Genomic DNA, 14,292 nt, shown 5'->3' on the forward strand with positions numbered 1-14,292 from the left:
CCGCTAGTAAATGCTAGAGCTGGGGTTTGTCTCAGGTCTGCTTGATGTCAGAGGAGCTGTAGTTAACCTTGGTACCCACCCCCTGCAAGGGCCCCTACTGGTCCCCTATCACTCCAGCGTCTTTCTCACCCCCAGGGTGAATCACCGGCTACAAAGCTTCTTTGGGGGGACAGTGATGGGTGAGTCTGGCATGAAAACTGTGGAGGATGTGGGAAGCCCTCTCAAGTACGAGTTCCAGGTAAAGGGACCTCTGGGTCCAGGGTCAGAGGGTGTGAGGATTGGGGGTTGGTGAGACAGAGGTGGTTTCCCAGGAGAAAGTAGCCGTGACATCCGTTGTCCTCACAGGTGGGCCCAATGGGTGAAGGGCTGGCAGCCCTGGGGACCCTGGTTCTGGGGCTGGAGTGGCCCTATGAAGTCAGCAATGGCAAGTGGCTGCTGTACCCCACGGAGATCACTGTCCATGGCAATGGATCCTGGCACTGCCGGCCGCCTGGAGACCTTATCAACCCTCTCAACCTCACTCTCTCTGTAAGGACACCAGGGGGAGCATTCACTTGTGGCCCATTTCCTTTGCTAGCTGCAGGGCAGAAAGGCCAACATTTTCCTCTCCCTGCCCTTTCCTCCTCTCCTCACCTCTGCTCCTTCCACCAGTAAATCGCCTCTACCCTCTTCAGGCTCCTGGGGACGGGCCGCCATCTCCACAGCGCAGGCGGCGACAACTGGACCCAGGAGGAGGCCAAGGCCCCCCGCCTGTCACTCTGGCTGCTGCCAAAAAGGCCAAGTCTGAGATCCAATTGGTGAGTGGCCAGGGCAGGGCTGGGGGGAGTATGCCCACCCATCATAGGGTGAGTGGGCACCTTGAGACATACGAAGCAAGAGAGATAGCTGGTACTCTCCAGGAGACCCCAGTCTGATGTGGTAATGTGGCCCTTGCCTTGTTCTGGGGAGCAGACAATACGGTGAACCAAAAGCACAGACACTGATTCTATTCCCGGGAACCCCAGCCTGTTGGGGGTGATATAGCTGTTCAAAGCTTTGGACATTAGAACTAGGGATGGGGAGACACAAGATGAAGACAGGGTGCAGGGCGCCCTCTGTCGGAAGGGAGTGGGGAGCAGGCCTGTGCAGCAACTGGAGGAAGCCCAGTGTGGGAAGGTGGTGTTCAGGATTGGGCGCTGTGTACATGAACAGGGACCAGATTTCCTGTTCTCCATGTCGCTGGCATCTATATATGTGTGGTCCAAAGAATGTGCCTTAAACACGTAAATGCAGGGTTGGCGGGGAATGTGCTTGAGTGAAGGGATGAGGACAGGCCCCTTCAGTTTCAACCATAGTTGGGACAAAGCCTGGAGCAAAGTCTGGAGAATCTAGAGACCCAGACTGTCTGGGTCTGTGTTCCCTGCCTATCGCAGAGCTGTGGCAGTGACCACACCCACTGTGTGTGGCTGGAGTGCCCCATTCCTGATGCCCCTGTCATCACCAACGTGACCATCCAGGCACGAGTGTGGAACAGCACCTTCATCGAGGTCAGTGCCGGTCTCAACTGCCACCCACCCCGGGCTGGGAGAGCAACAGGGAGAGGGTGAGGCCAGACTACACGTGTGTACCTGAGTGTTGTCGGTGACTGCATGGAGATGGATGCATGCTGGGTTATGCACCTGTTACTGTGTGCCCTGTCAGAGTTAGTCTGTGCATCCATATGTGGACATGACATCATTTTGTCTCCATAAAATAACATCTCCCGTGTCCTTTATTCTGTTGTGTATCCATTACTTTCTCACCTCTGCGTTAGCCCATGCTGCTCCTTTCCCCTGGATGCCAGCTCCCATCTGTTACCTCTGCATGTAAACTCCTGTTCAGCCTTCACAGTCTCCCTCAGAGACCACCAGCAAGATCTTTTCTGATTTTTTAGCTGACAATGATCTCTCCCCTCTAGACACTCACAGAACTTTCTCTGAAGCCACACATGCCACTTAGCACACTCTGCTCTGGGTTGCAGTGCCAGCCGACCTAGACCAAACATTTTCTGTGAATGACTAGATTAAACATCTCTTTTCAGCTCTGTGGGCCACGTGCTTTCTGTTGTAGGTACTCAATTCTGCATTGTACCATGAAGCTACTGCAGACAGTACACTGGTGAATGGGCGAGTCTGTGTGCCAGAAATACTTTATTTACAAAAGCAGCTCTTGGGTCAGATTTAGCCTGCAGGCCAGACCTAGACTGTGACCTTCACTGTCTCTGCTGTCCCCAGCATCCAGCATAGGACCTGACACAGAGATGAATGAATGATGTGCATTTGTGTGTAGAGGAGAGGCCCAGTGTCAGGTCCTTTGGAGTGCTGCTTAAAGATGCTCCGTGGAGGGAGAGTGTCCTGGGGGCTGGTCAGGAAGGAGGCTCAGAGGGACTTCAGATGCTTCTTTTGACTCATCGTTCCCCCCTCCAGGATTACAGAGACTTTGACCGAGTCAGGGTAGCCAGCTGGGCCACCCTGTTCCTCCGAACCAGCGTCCCTACCATCAACATGGAGAATAAGACAGTCCGGGTGAGTGAGCACGTTAAGGAGACCGCAGAACCTGGCCAGGGCATGGGAGTGCAGGGCATCTTTTCAGAGCACTTCCACATACTTTAGCTATTTGGTTTCAGTCTTAGCACATTGGAATCCCCTGGAGGACTGCTAGTGTCTGGACTACACCCCTAAGTGATGAAATCTGAGTCTGTGGAGGTGGGACCCCAGTATTGGTATGTTTAAAAGTACCCCCAAAGATTCTACTGTGCAGCCAGGGTTGAGAACCTCTACTTGGGCTCATTTGATCTGCATGTAAAGATGTTGCATTTCTGTGAAAACCTGAAAAGAAGTTCCCAAACTTGATTCTAAGATATATATGGAAATAAATACCACAAAATGGCTATAATTTGTTATGAAAAGGTTAGAAAGGATATGTATAGGAGGTGAATGATGGGTTGATTAAATACATTATCATACATTTCCTAAAATAAATTAAGGTAGCAGAGGAAGGGCCAGGAAGATCAATGGAACAGAATAGGAATTTACTAATATTGTACAGATAGCATTTTAATAAGGAGAAAAATATAGATGATTAAGTAGTATTGGGAGAACATATTTGGAAAGTAAAGACAAACCCCTGCCTCACACCATAAACAAAAACACATTTGAGTTAGATTAAATATATTTAAATGTAGGAAATAAAACCTAATATACCAGAGGAAAATTCAGGAAATAATTTAATAATAATCTTTAATTATGGGGAGAGGGAGTTATTTTATTAAACCCAGAAATCACAAAAAAATTTTGAAAAATTCAACTCTGAAATTTTAAATCTGTATACAGCAAAAGAGATGGTAAAGAAACTAAGAGGGCCAAAGACTTATTGCTTTTTTAAAAGTTTATAGCATATATGACAAAATATTGATAGACATATTTTTAATATGTAATGAGAAAGGGTGGCATACATAGGCATTGTATGTATGGTGAAATATAACAGCAGTAAGATTTTTTTCATATCATATGAGAAAATATTAAAAAGAAGAATGCTGTCTTGTTCTGATAAGATAGAAGGAAATGCAATTGATTGGAATATAAATTGATGGATTCTTTTTAAAGATGAATTTGTCAATATCTATTAAATTTTTAATTGTATATTTCCTTTGATCTTGTGTATGATAATATATCAAGGAGCTAATAGGACAAATTTGCAAGCATAAATATATGGAGATATTTTAAAGCATTGTTTATAATGGCAGAAAATTGGAAACAATCTAAATGTCTTTCAGTATGAGATTGCTTCAATAAATTCTGGCACATTTCCTACAATGATGTGCAGTCGTCAGAAGAGATTCAGTTCAGTTCAGTCACTCAGTCGTGTCCAACTCTTTGCAACCCCATGAATCGCAGCACACCAGGCCTCCCTGTCCATCACCAACTCCCGGAGTTCACTCAGACTCACATCCATCGAGTCAGTGATGCCATCCAGCCATCTCATCCTCTGTCGTCCCCTTCTCCTCCTGCCCCCAATCCCTCCCAGCATCAGAGTCTTTTCCAATGAGTCAACATTTTGCATGAGGTGGCCAAAGTACTGGAGTTTCAGCTTCAGCATCATTCCTTCCAAAGAAATCCCAGGGCTAATCTCCTTCAGAATGGACTGGTTGGATCTCCTTGCAGTCCAAGGGACTCTCAAGAGTCTTCTCCAACACCACAGTTCAAAAGCATCAATTCTTCGGCACTCAGCTTTCTTCACAGTCCAACTCTCACATCCATACATGACCACAGGAAAAACCATAGCCTTGACTAGATGGACCTTTGTTGGCAAAGTAATGTCTCTGCTTTTGAATATGCTCTCTAGGTCGGTCATAACTTTCCTTCCAAGGAGTAAGCGTCTTTTAATTTCATGGCTGCAGTCACCATCTGCAGTGATTTTGGAGCCCAAAAAAATAAAGTCTGACACTGTTTCCACTGTTTCCCCATCTATTTCCCATGAAGTGATGGGACCGGATGCCATGATCTTCGTTTTCTGAATGTTGAGCTTTAAGCCAACCTTTTCACTCTCCACTTTCACTTTCATCAAGAGGCTTTTGAGTTCCTCTTCACTTTCTGCCATAAGGGTGGTGTCATCTGCATATCTGAGGTTATTGATATTTCTTCCGACAGTCTTGATTCCAGCTTGTGTTTCTTCCAGTCCAGCATTTCTCATGATGTACTCTGCATATAAGTTAAAAAAGCAGGGTGACAATATACAGCCTTGACGTACTCTTTTTCCTATTTGGAACCAGTCTGTTGTTCCATGTCCAGTTCTAACTGTTGCTTCCTGACCTGCATACAAATTTCTCAAGAGGCAGATCAGGTGGTCTGGTATTCCCATCTCTTTCAGAATTTTCCACAGTTTGTTGTGATCCACACAGTCAAAGCCTTTGGCATAGTTAATAAAGCAGAAATAGATGTTTTTCTGGAACTCTCTTGCTTTTTCCATGATCCAGCGGATGTTGGCAATTTGATCTCTGGTTCCTCTGCCTTTTCTAAAACCAGCTTGAACATCAGGAAGTTCACGGTTCACATATTGCTGAAGCCTGGCTTGGAGAATTTTGAGCGTTACTTTACTAGCATGTGAGATGAGTGCAATTGTGCGGTAGTTTGAGCATTCTTTGGCATTGCCTTTCTTTGGGATTGGAATGAAAACGGACCTTTTCCAGCCCTGTGGCCACTGCTGAGTTTTCCAAATTTGCTGGCATATTGAGTGCAGCACTTTCACAGCATCATCTTTCAGGATTTGAAATAGCTCAACTGGAATTCCATCACCTCCACTAGCTTTGTTCGTAGTGATGCTTTCTAAGGCCCACTTGACTTCATATTCCAGGATGTCTGGCTCTAGGTCAGTGATCACACCATCGTGATTATCTGGGTCATGAAGATCTTTTTTGTACAGTTCTGTGTATTCTTGCCACCTCTTCTTAATATCTTCTGCTTCTGTTAGGTCCATACCATTTCTGTCCTTTATCGAGCCCATCTTTGCATGAAATGTTCCTTTGGTATCTCTAATTTTCTTGACGAGATCTCTAGTCTTTCCCATTCTGTTGTTTTCCTCTATTTCTTTGCATTGATCGCTGAGGAAGGCTTTCTTATCTCTTCTTGCTATTCTTTGGAACTCTGCATTCAGATGCTTGTATCTTTCCTTTTCTCCTTTGCTTTTCGCTTCTTTTCTTTTCACAGCTATTTGTAAGGCCTCCCCAGACAGCCATTTTGCTTTTTTGCATTTCTTTTCCATGGGGATGGTCTTGATCCCTGTCTCCTGTACAGTGTCACAAACCTCAGTCCATAGTTCATCAGGCACTCTGTCTATCAGATCTAGGCCCTTAAATCTATTTCTCACTTCCACTGTATAATCATAGGGGATTTGATTTAGGTCATACCTGAATGGTCTAGTGGTTTTCCCTACTTTCTTCAATTTAAGTCTGAATTTGGCAATAAGGAGTTCATGATCTGAGCCACAGTCAGCTCCTGGTCTTGTTTTTGTTGACTGTATAGAGCTTCTCCATCTTTGGCTGCAAAGAATATAATCAGTCTGATTTCGGTGTTGACCATCTGGTGATGTCCAAGTGTAGAGTCTTCTCTTGTGTTGTTGGAAGAGGGCGTTTGTTATGACCAGTGCATTTTCTTGGCAAAACTCTATTAGTCTTTGTCCTGCTTCATTCTGTATTCCAAGGCCAAATTTGCCTGTTTACTCCAGGTGTTTGTTGACTTCCTACTTTTGCATTCCAGTCCCCTATAATGAAAAGGACATCTTTTTTGGTTGTTAGCTCTAAAAGGTCTTGTAGGTCTTCATAGAACCGTTCGACTTCAGCTTCTTCAGCGTTACTGGTTGGGGCATAGACTTGGATTACTGTGATATTGAATGGTTTGCCTTGGAAACGAACCCTTGCAGCAACCTATGATACAGATATTATTAGTATATACCCTATTTCACAGATGAACAGAAAGGTGAAGTGACTTGCCCAAGGTCACACAGCTAGTGAATAACATAGTTAGGACTTGAACCGAGGTAGTCTGGCTCCAGAACCCATACTTTTGGCCACTCTACTATACTATGAGGTAGGCATTACGATCCTCTTAACAGAGAGCATGAAATGGAGATTCAGAGAGCTGAAATTACTTGTCCAAGGTCCCACAGCTTGTGAAGGATGGGGCTGGTACCCAAGCCCGGGTGTGTGGCTCACAAACCAGACTCTGAGATCTTGGTGTCTGCCTCTAGGAGAAAGGGGAGGATAGAGGAATCTGCTCCTGTCAATGGGCTGGCAGGGGCTTTTCCAGTCCCTGTGTGCCCCCTACAGGCAGTAAATCAAACAGCAGGGTTCTGGGTCCAGCGGAAACAGGAAGGATGAGCTCAGGGCCTAAGGGGGTGGACACATGGCTGAGCCCCTCTCACCCCTTCCAGTTTTCCGTGGACATTGACTCTGACCTGGTGGAGGAGCTGCCGGCTGAGATTGAGCTGTGGCTGGTGCTTGTGGCTGTGAGTGCCGGGCTGCTGCTGCTGGGGCTGATCATCCTCTTGCTGTGGAAGGTTAGAATACCCAGCCCACCACTGGGACTCCCACTCTGGGACCCCCTGCCAGCAGACCCTCACCAACTCTCCCTTCATCTCATTCCTCACTTCCATCTCACCCCACCCATCACCCAAGTCCTCCCCACTCTCTCTCCAGCTCCCAGTCCTGGGTTAATGGGGGGACTTGCAAGCCGGAAAGGGGAACCAGGAGCTCCGGCTCCTGCCACATCACCAAGCTGGGGCTGGGAACCAGGCATCCAGGCTCCCCAGCCCTAAGCCCCAGTTCATGAGTGCTGCTGGCAAGGACCCCCCAGCTCCCCCTGATGGCCCCTCCCCACCTCCTCCCCTCCGCAGTGCGGCTTCTTCAAGCGAGCCCGCACTCGCGCCCTGTATGAAGCTAAGAGGCAGAAGGCGGAGATGAAGAGCCAGCCGTCAGAGACGGAGAGGCTGACGGAAGACTACTGAGGGGGGCAGCCCCCACCCCGGCCCAGCTGGGTAACACGGCCTCCGGGCCCCCTTCCCCAAGCCCCCAGCTGGCTGGGGCCTCTGACTCTCTCCTTTCTGCTCTTCTTCCTTTATGGGCCCTCTCTGCACTTCACTCTGTCCCCAGCACCACCTCCAAAGACTAGGTCACTCTGTCAGTCTCCCCTTGACATCCTGGGAGAGCCTGGGGTGTCTGCTCTCACCAGCCTCCCCACTGAGTCCTTCAGGGACTTGGGACCTCAAGAGGGAGCCATAAACCCTCCCTGTGCCCCTTATGCTTTCTGGGGATTGGAAAGGGTCAAGGCTAGGCCCCATGTTTGTAGGCCACAAGACAGACTTCAGAGTGATTCCATACTGCCATCCCCACCTCCAGAGAAGGAGGGGACTAGTAGAGCCCTTCTTCCTGGGAACCAGCACTTTTCCTCTTGGGACCCTCTTGGGCTGACAAACGGACCCCTGCTGACCTTGTGGTCACTGTAGATCCCCACCCCCCCAGCCATTCCATCTGCAGTCTAAGCGACTGCCCCTCTGACTCCATCTGCCTCTCCCTCTCCTCTCTGCCTTCCTCAGCTCCTCCTTCCTCTGGGGTCTGGGGTGGGGAACCTTGTCCTCTTTGTCTCAGGGCAGGGAGATGGCATTGTGTTTGGGTAGGGGTCCTGGCTTTGAGGACCTCTTGGTGAGGAAGGAAGGTACTGGGCGCATCTTCCCACTGGTGTAAATGCTGGCTTCTGAGGGCCTCCCTCTTCTCCCCCTCCTCCAGTGTGACTTCTTTAAGCGGACCCGCTATTACCGGATCATGCCCAAGTACCACGCAGTGAGGATCCGGGAGGAGGAGCGCTACCCACCTCCAGGGAGCACCCTGCCCACCAAGAAGCACTGGGTGACCAGCTGGCAGACTCGGGGCCAGTACTACTGACATCCTCCCTGATCGCACCCTGCTCCCCCAGTGTCCCCTTCTACTATTTATCATAAGTTATGCCCTGACAGACCACAGGGGACGCTGCCTTTGGCTGGCAGCAGAAGGCTCAGGCACACACACCTTTCAAGTGCACGCACGTGCTATGTGGCCATGGCCTTCTCCCTGAAGGAAGGCTGGGGCTGTGGCCCGTGCATTGCTGAGCACTGCAGCCCTGTGCCCTGGACACATACGAGCACATGGGGGTCCCACTGCTTGTGGACTGTGCTTGTGCACCCGAATAGTGCACGGCCATGCGTGTCCCAGCCTCTACAGTGCCAAAACCAAGCCAAAGGCCTTCTGCCAGAGCCAGGAGGAAGAGGCCCCAATGCGGTGACCCTTCCTCTATTCACACTGGACCCATCATGAGCCATAGGCACTGGATTGACCCTGACCTCGAGATGAAAACTACTGACAAGGAGCAGCCCACAGACCCCCAGTGCAACTCTCAGCACCCATGGCAGAGAGTGAGGAGCCTGCCTGAGGTCCCTCAAGGAGGGGTTCATAGGACCTGGCGTGCTCAGATCAAGAGCAGAATGAACTAGAAACAAGGTCCCCAGGGGGGCTTTCTTTCACAAATTGCTGGGCAAACCTCTGAACTCAGCCATGGCCATTCCGCGCACTAGTAGGAAACGCAGCCTGAGGAAACAGAGATGGACATGCTGCTAGGCAGCCAGGACATGCTGTGCTGGGACCGCTCTGGGAGCACGATGGAATCCTCAATAGAGTGGGGACCGGTCCTGGGCCAAGGAGATGATGGACGGATACAGAGCAGATACCACTTCTCACCCACATCACCATCCTGACCTTGAAGGCCTGGAGGGATCTCCACGCGATCACAGAGGGAGCGACACTTGAATGTACAACAGAGAGGAAGCCCCATCATGCGCCATCAGCCAGACCGCACTCTGCCCTCACTGACCATGGGTTGGAGACCTAGAAGTGGAGCTCTTGGCCCTCTTGGCTTTTGGAGCCAGTTTAGCTTTGCCTTCTCACCTGTGGCCCATTCTAGAAGTTGAGCTATTTCCAGAAAAACCTCTCCTGACCCCGGGCTGTTGGCAGGTCCCCTCCTCAGCCCCTTCCCCCTTTCATGGTACTGTAGCAGGGGAGCTCCCTCCCCCTCCTTGTGCCTTCTTTGTATATAGGCTTCTCACGGCAACCAGTAAACAGCCCCCTGTTTGTACACACTGCATCTGGCTCCATCTACCCCCACGTCTTACCAACACCATTCAGTCTGATGGATCATGAAACCTAGCTGATCCCCAGGTGGACAGAGCCAGGCGCAGGGCTCTGAGAGGTTGGGAGGGTGAAGCGCTATGGCAGAGATAACAGCTCCTGTTCTCAGGGGTGCGCCAGACTTCAGGGATGGCCACCGTCCCATAACTGAGATTCAGAACATCAGATGAGGAAAAGCCCTGAGTAGACTGTATGGAATCCAAACCAGCTTCTTGGTGGACACTGTGCCAGCCTGGGGAAGGAGTAGGAGTAGAGGTGGTAGTGTGCAGGATCTGGAAGAGGCAGGAAGCTACTCTGCTGTAGAAGCAGGTAGTCCTGGGTAATGATAGAGTGAGGCTGTGTGCACAGGTGGAGAGCTGAGAGCCCTCATCTGGTGGCTACCTTCGGATAGGAACCTTGTTACTGCCTCAGTTTCCCCACAACCAGCCCTAGATACCATGACGAGTAGATCAGATGGTGAACCAGTGACCCAAGGGTGGAAAAACTGAAAAGTCCTAGTATCCACTCCCTAGCTCTGGGAGGGAGAACCAGGAGCCCTGGCCTGCAGCAGCTCTTCCGGACACACTTCTGAGCTGAGCTCACAGGCGCAGAGTTGGGTCAAGCTCTCTGCTGCCTCCTCTGTGCTAAGGCTGTGGACTGTGCTTGTGCACCCTGAATGGTGCGTGGACACGCGTGTCCCAGCCTCTGCTAGTGCCAAAACCAAGCCTCAGATGTGGGGGATGGAGCAAGGCTGCTTACCCTGTGACTTTTGTGTCCTAAATTGTGTCACAAGTCCTTCTGTTAATTGTTCCCAAGGACCTTTGACAATAAGTATTAGTTGCTTAGTCATGTCCAACTCTGCAACCCCTTGGACTGTAGCCCGCCAGGCTCCTTTGTCCATGGAATTTCCCAGGCAAGAATACCGGAGTGGGTTGCCACTTCATTCTCCAAGACATCTTCCCGACCCAGGGATTGAACCTGGGTCTCCTGCATTGCAGGCAGACTCTTTACCGTCTGAGTCACCAGGGAAGCCCTTTTGACAAGAAAGCTGGAAATTACTAGTCAGAAAAGCCTAGAGGCAGATCTTCAATTCAGCTTCAGCTGCCTCAGATGGCCCCCCTGTGGCAGCTGTCTGCCCTCTACCCTCTCTATGAGAGCCCACTGCCTCACTTTCTGTGCTGGCATTTGTCACTGATTGACAGTGAAATGTCTAGTTCCTCCAAGAAAATCCCAGACCCTACCTACAACTTCCAGGGCCAGTAACCAGAGACCTCAGTTTGTTCTCCAAATCTGGGTTATTCTCTAGGTCAGAAAAAACACACGTGTAGGTGGTCAAAGCCCAGTTCAAGTTGATGAGAGTTCAGTCCAGCTCGGTCCAGTCCTTTGCTGCCACTGAAGAATGAAGTGGGATCTATATATCGCTCTGACCAGTGCACAGGCCCAGCCCCCATCTCCTGTGAGCACTTGTTTGGATGAAAACATACCATCTGTCTCACACACACTTGCGAAAGTAAGTAGATATTTTCAGGACTGTTTCAGCTACACTTTCATGAAAGAGATCCAGCAATGCCCACTTTATAGAAAAGAACCCTGTATTATGCCAAGTTTATTGAGTTCCTTGGAGCTGCAGTACCTCTAAACACTTTAAAAGAAGTGTCTTGGCTCTTGTATCAGTTAAAACAAAACAAAACAACCCATCAGATGATTCTCCCTCTCCTGGGCACAGGGCTGTATTGCACTTCATAGGTCCTCCTGGTTGGATGATGCCATTCTGGCCAATGAGTTGTCAGCCAGAGGGAAGGGGATCAGTTCTGGGCTGAGACAGTTAACTGCTGGGTGAGACTCTCTCAGTTCTGCTGCTCCTGGCTCTGATGCTGTGGATGCCTGTGTTGAAATAAAACTTCTGTCAGTCTGAGCCCCTGAGAACACCCCACCAACCCAAGTTGTACATACAGTGGGAAATTTGGGGATTTGCGGGCTTTGTTTCTTCCCATCACCTAACCTAGCTTGATTGATAACACCACTCCATGCCACTCCCATTACCACTCTGCAGCAGTTTCTGCAGGAGGAATCTGATCCAAGCTCAGAGCCCGCATTAGGAAGTCCAGCTCTAAGGGGAAGATCATGGGAAATCTCTCTTTTACATGTAGCCTCAGAGGTTACGGCCTTTTCCTTGTTACTTTAATTTTTACAGTAGTAGTAATAGTTGCTATTTATTATCTACTGTGTGCCAGCCACAGGGCTCAGCTTTTTTACATATAGGATTTAATATTCTCTTCTGGGCAACTTGAAGACTGCCTTCACCAATATCGTCAATGATCTAATTGCTGCTGCTGCTAAGTCACGTCAGTCGTGTCCGACTCTGTGCGACCCCATAGACGGCAGCCCACCAGGCTCCCCCGTCCTTGGGATTCTCCAGGCAAGAACATTGGAGTGGATTGCCATTTCCTTCTCCAATGCATGAAAGTGAAAAGTGAAACGGAAGTCGCTCAGTCATGTTTGACTCTGCGACCCCATGAACTGCAGCCCACCAGGCTCCCCCATCCATGGGATTTTCCAGGCAAGAGTACTGGAGTGGGTTGCCATTGCCTTCTCCGGATCTAATTGCTAGCTGGGTGGATTTTGGTGGTCTTTGATATCTCTGTGGCATGTCTTCCCAGTGACTCCAACTTCTTATTTCACCTTCTTTTCCCTTCAATGTGCCGTGTCTGGTGCTGGAGACAAAGCAGTGAATAAGACCAGCACAGGCCCACCCTCACAGAGCTTAAAGCCTAGTTGGGGAGACAGCTGAGTCGGCAGATGATTACCATGCAGTGTGTTAAGAGCTAAAATAGTGCTAGATCAGGAGGCCTGAGGAACCTTCAGAGGGAGCCCATAACCCAGCCTGGCCAATGAATTGTCAGCTGGAGGGAAGGGGATCAGTTCTGGGCTGAGACAGTTAATTGCTGGGTGAGACTCTCCCAGTTCTGCTTCTCCCGGCTCGGATACTGTGGAAACCTGTGTTGAGATAAAGTTTCTGTCAGTCTGAGTCCCTGAGAACGCCCCACCAACCCAAGTTGAACATATAGTGGAAAATTTGGGGATTTGTGCGTTTTGTTACCTGCACTCCATTCAGCTAGCAATTAGGTCATTGACGATTTTGGTGAGTGCAGAAGAATGGGTAGGTGAAAGTGAGAAGAAAGAATGATCCATGGGTAGGAGACAGCATTTGCAACAGCAGGGAGATTGAAGTCTGGTTCAAGGCACTAGATAAGTATGGGTGGGACTTGAGCAGGGGAGTGTGGAAGAGATGAGGCTAGAGAGTTAACCAAAGCAGATCATGTGATAACTGGAAAGGCTCCAGTAAGAAGTGAAAGCCAAGGCTGTGAGCAAGGGAAGTAACACCTTCAGATTTGCAGAGGAAAATGGTACCTGAACCTGTTTCCTCAACTGTAAAATGGTGGTAACAGCAGCACGGTAGAGCTGTCTGGAGAATTCAATGACATGATGCATGCAGAGTGCCTGGGATATTATTCATTCAGCTAAGAGAGTTCCTTCCATTGTAAGCCTTGCACACAGCTCTGCAATGGTTATAACTGCAGTCTGTTGTAACTATTTAATTATTTACTTATGCAGCTCTCTCAAACTGAGAAATGAAACAATCAAGGCAAAAGACCATGTCCCAGTCCTGTCTTGTTTCCCGCTCCCAGCATACAAGCCTAGCAACTAACTATTTGGCACTTGGTGAGTGTGGGCCAAGGACTGAAGCGGAAAAACACCTCATAGGGGCAAGTGGGTGGGATGCCGGGACAGGACATATCCGGCGTTGGACCACAAGAGGACAAGCTTTGTTCCCACGAGAGATCCGGACTGCTGTGAAGTGCCGGCTGCTGCGAAGTGTCGGCTCTTGGCCTCCAGTACAGATCACCTTCCAGGACCTTTCTCTAAGAAAGCTAAGCGCGGAAAAAGGTTGCTTTCTCAGGTCAAATGAGTAGAGAATAATAAAGGTGGTTTTAAAAGTTCATTGTAGCCGCCGCTAGGCGTTAGTGAGGGGGTTGACTCGGTGTTTTTTAACTGGAAAAGCAAAATGCTGCCTTGTCCTGAGCTGCTTGGATCTTTGTGGAAGCAGGTGTGTTACACGTCTATATGAGGGATGAGCATGGGCTCGCATCCCGACCCATCCACAGTCCGAGTCACAGTCATCCAGACTGGGAACCCACCAAAAGCCCTGAGGGAGAGCAGGTGGGTGGAAATCAGGACAGGTGAATCGGGCCCTTGTGGGCGGAAGAGCACGCGTTGAAAGCTACCGGACAATCTCCGGGCAGGCAAATGAAGGAGATTCGGGGAGGGAACGGGGAAACAGAGTGTAAGAGGAAAGGGAATAACGGGCCTTTCGGGGGGGAGGGGTTAATCCGGGCTAGGCCGGGAGGAGGAACGCGCGTAGTGACGCCGGGGAGGCGGGCTCTCAGCGCTGCCTCTCGAAAACAGCAGGCCGCTCGGGGCAAACACTGGGTTAAGGGGGCGGGCCCAGGGGGGGTAGCCACGTGCCGGGCCGAGAGGTTATTGGCTCTCCTGGAGTTGTTTGTGAGACGCCATTAGCGACGTCG

At 49.7% G+C, this 14,292-nt stretch overlaps 1 protein-coding gene across 2 annotated transcripts in view; it reads left to right on the forward strand.

Annotated features, from left to right (window-relative positions):
- The window catches only part of ITGA3 (integrin subunit alpha 3), a 33,356-nt gene extending 22,507 nt beyond the window's left edge, over positions 1–10,849 (forward strand). The window contains exons 19-26 of one of the 2 annotated variants that reach the window (XM_055576175.1): positions 136–238; positions 346–528; positions 675–797; positions 1,413–1,526; positions 2,445–2,543; positions 6,946–7,071; positions 7,408–7,548; positions 8,297–8,432. In XM_055576175.1, the coding sequence (XP_055432150.1) occupies positions 136–238; positions 346–528; positions 675–797; positions 1,413–1,526; positions 2,445–2,543; positions 6,946–7,071; positions 7,408–7,518 (859 nt within the window). In that variant the 3' untranslated portion in view covers positions 7,519–7,548; positions 8,297–8,432. Of the gene's footprint in view, positions 1–135; positions 239–345; positions 529–674; positions 798–1,412; positions 1,527–2,444; positions 2,544–6,945; positions 7,072–7,407; positions 7,549–8,296 lie in introns of both variants that reach the window. The other variant, XM_055576174.1, reaches the window with a different exon arrangement.
- Positions 10,850–14,292: the final 3,443 nt, after the last annotated feature.

Source organism: Bubalus kerabau, chromosome 4 (genome assembly GCF_029407905.1).
Source record: "Bubalus kerabau isolate K-KA32 ecotype Philippines breed swamp buffalo chromosome 4, PCC_UOA_SB_1v2, whole genome shotgun sequence".
NCBI lineage: Eukaryota > Metazoa > Chordata > Mammalia > Artiodactyla > Bovidae > Bubalus > Bubalus kerabau.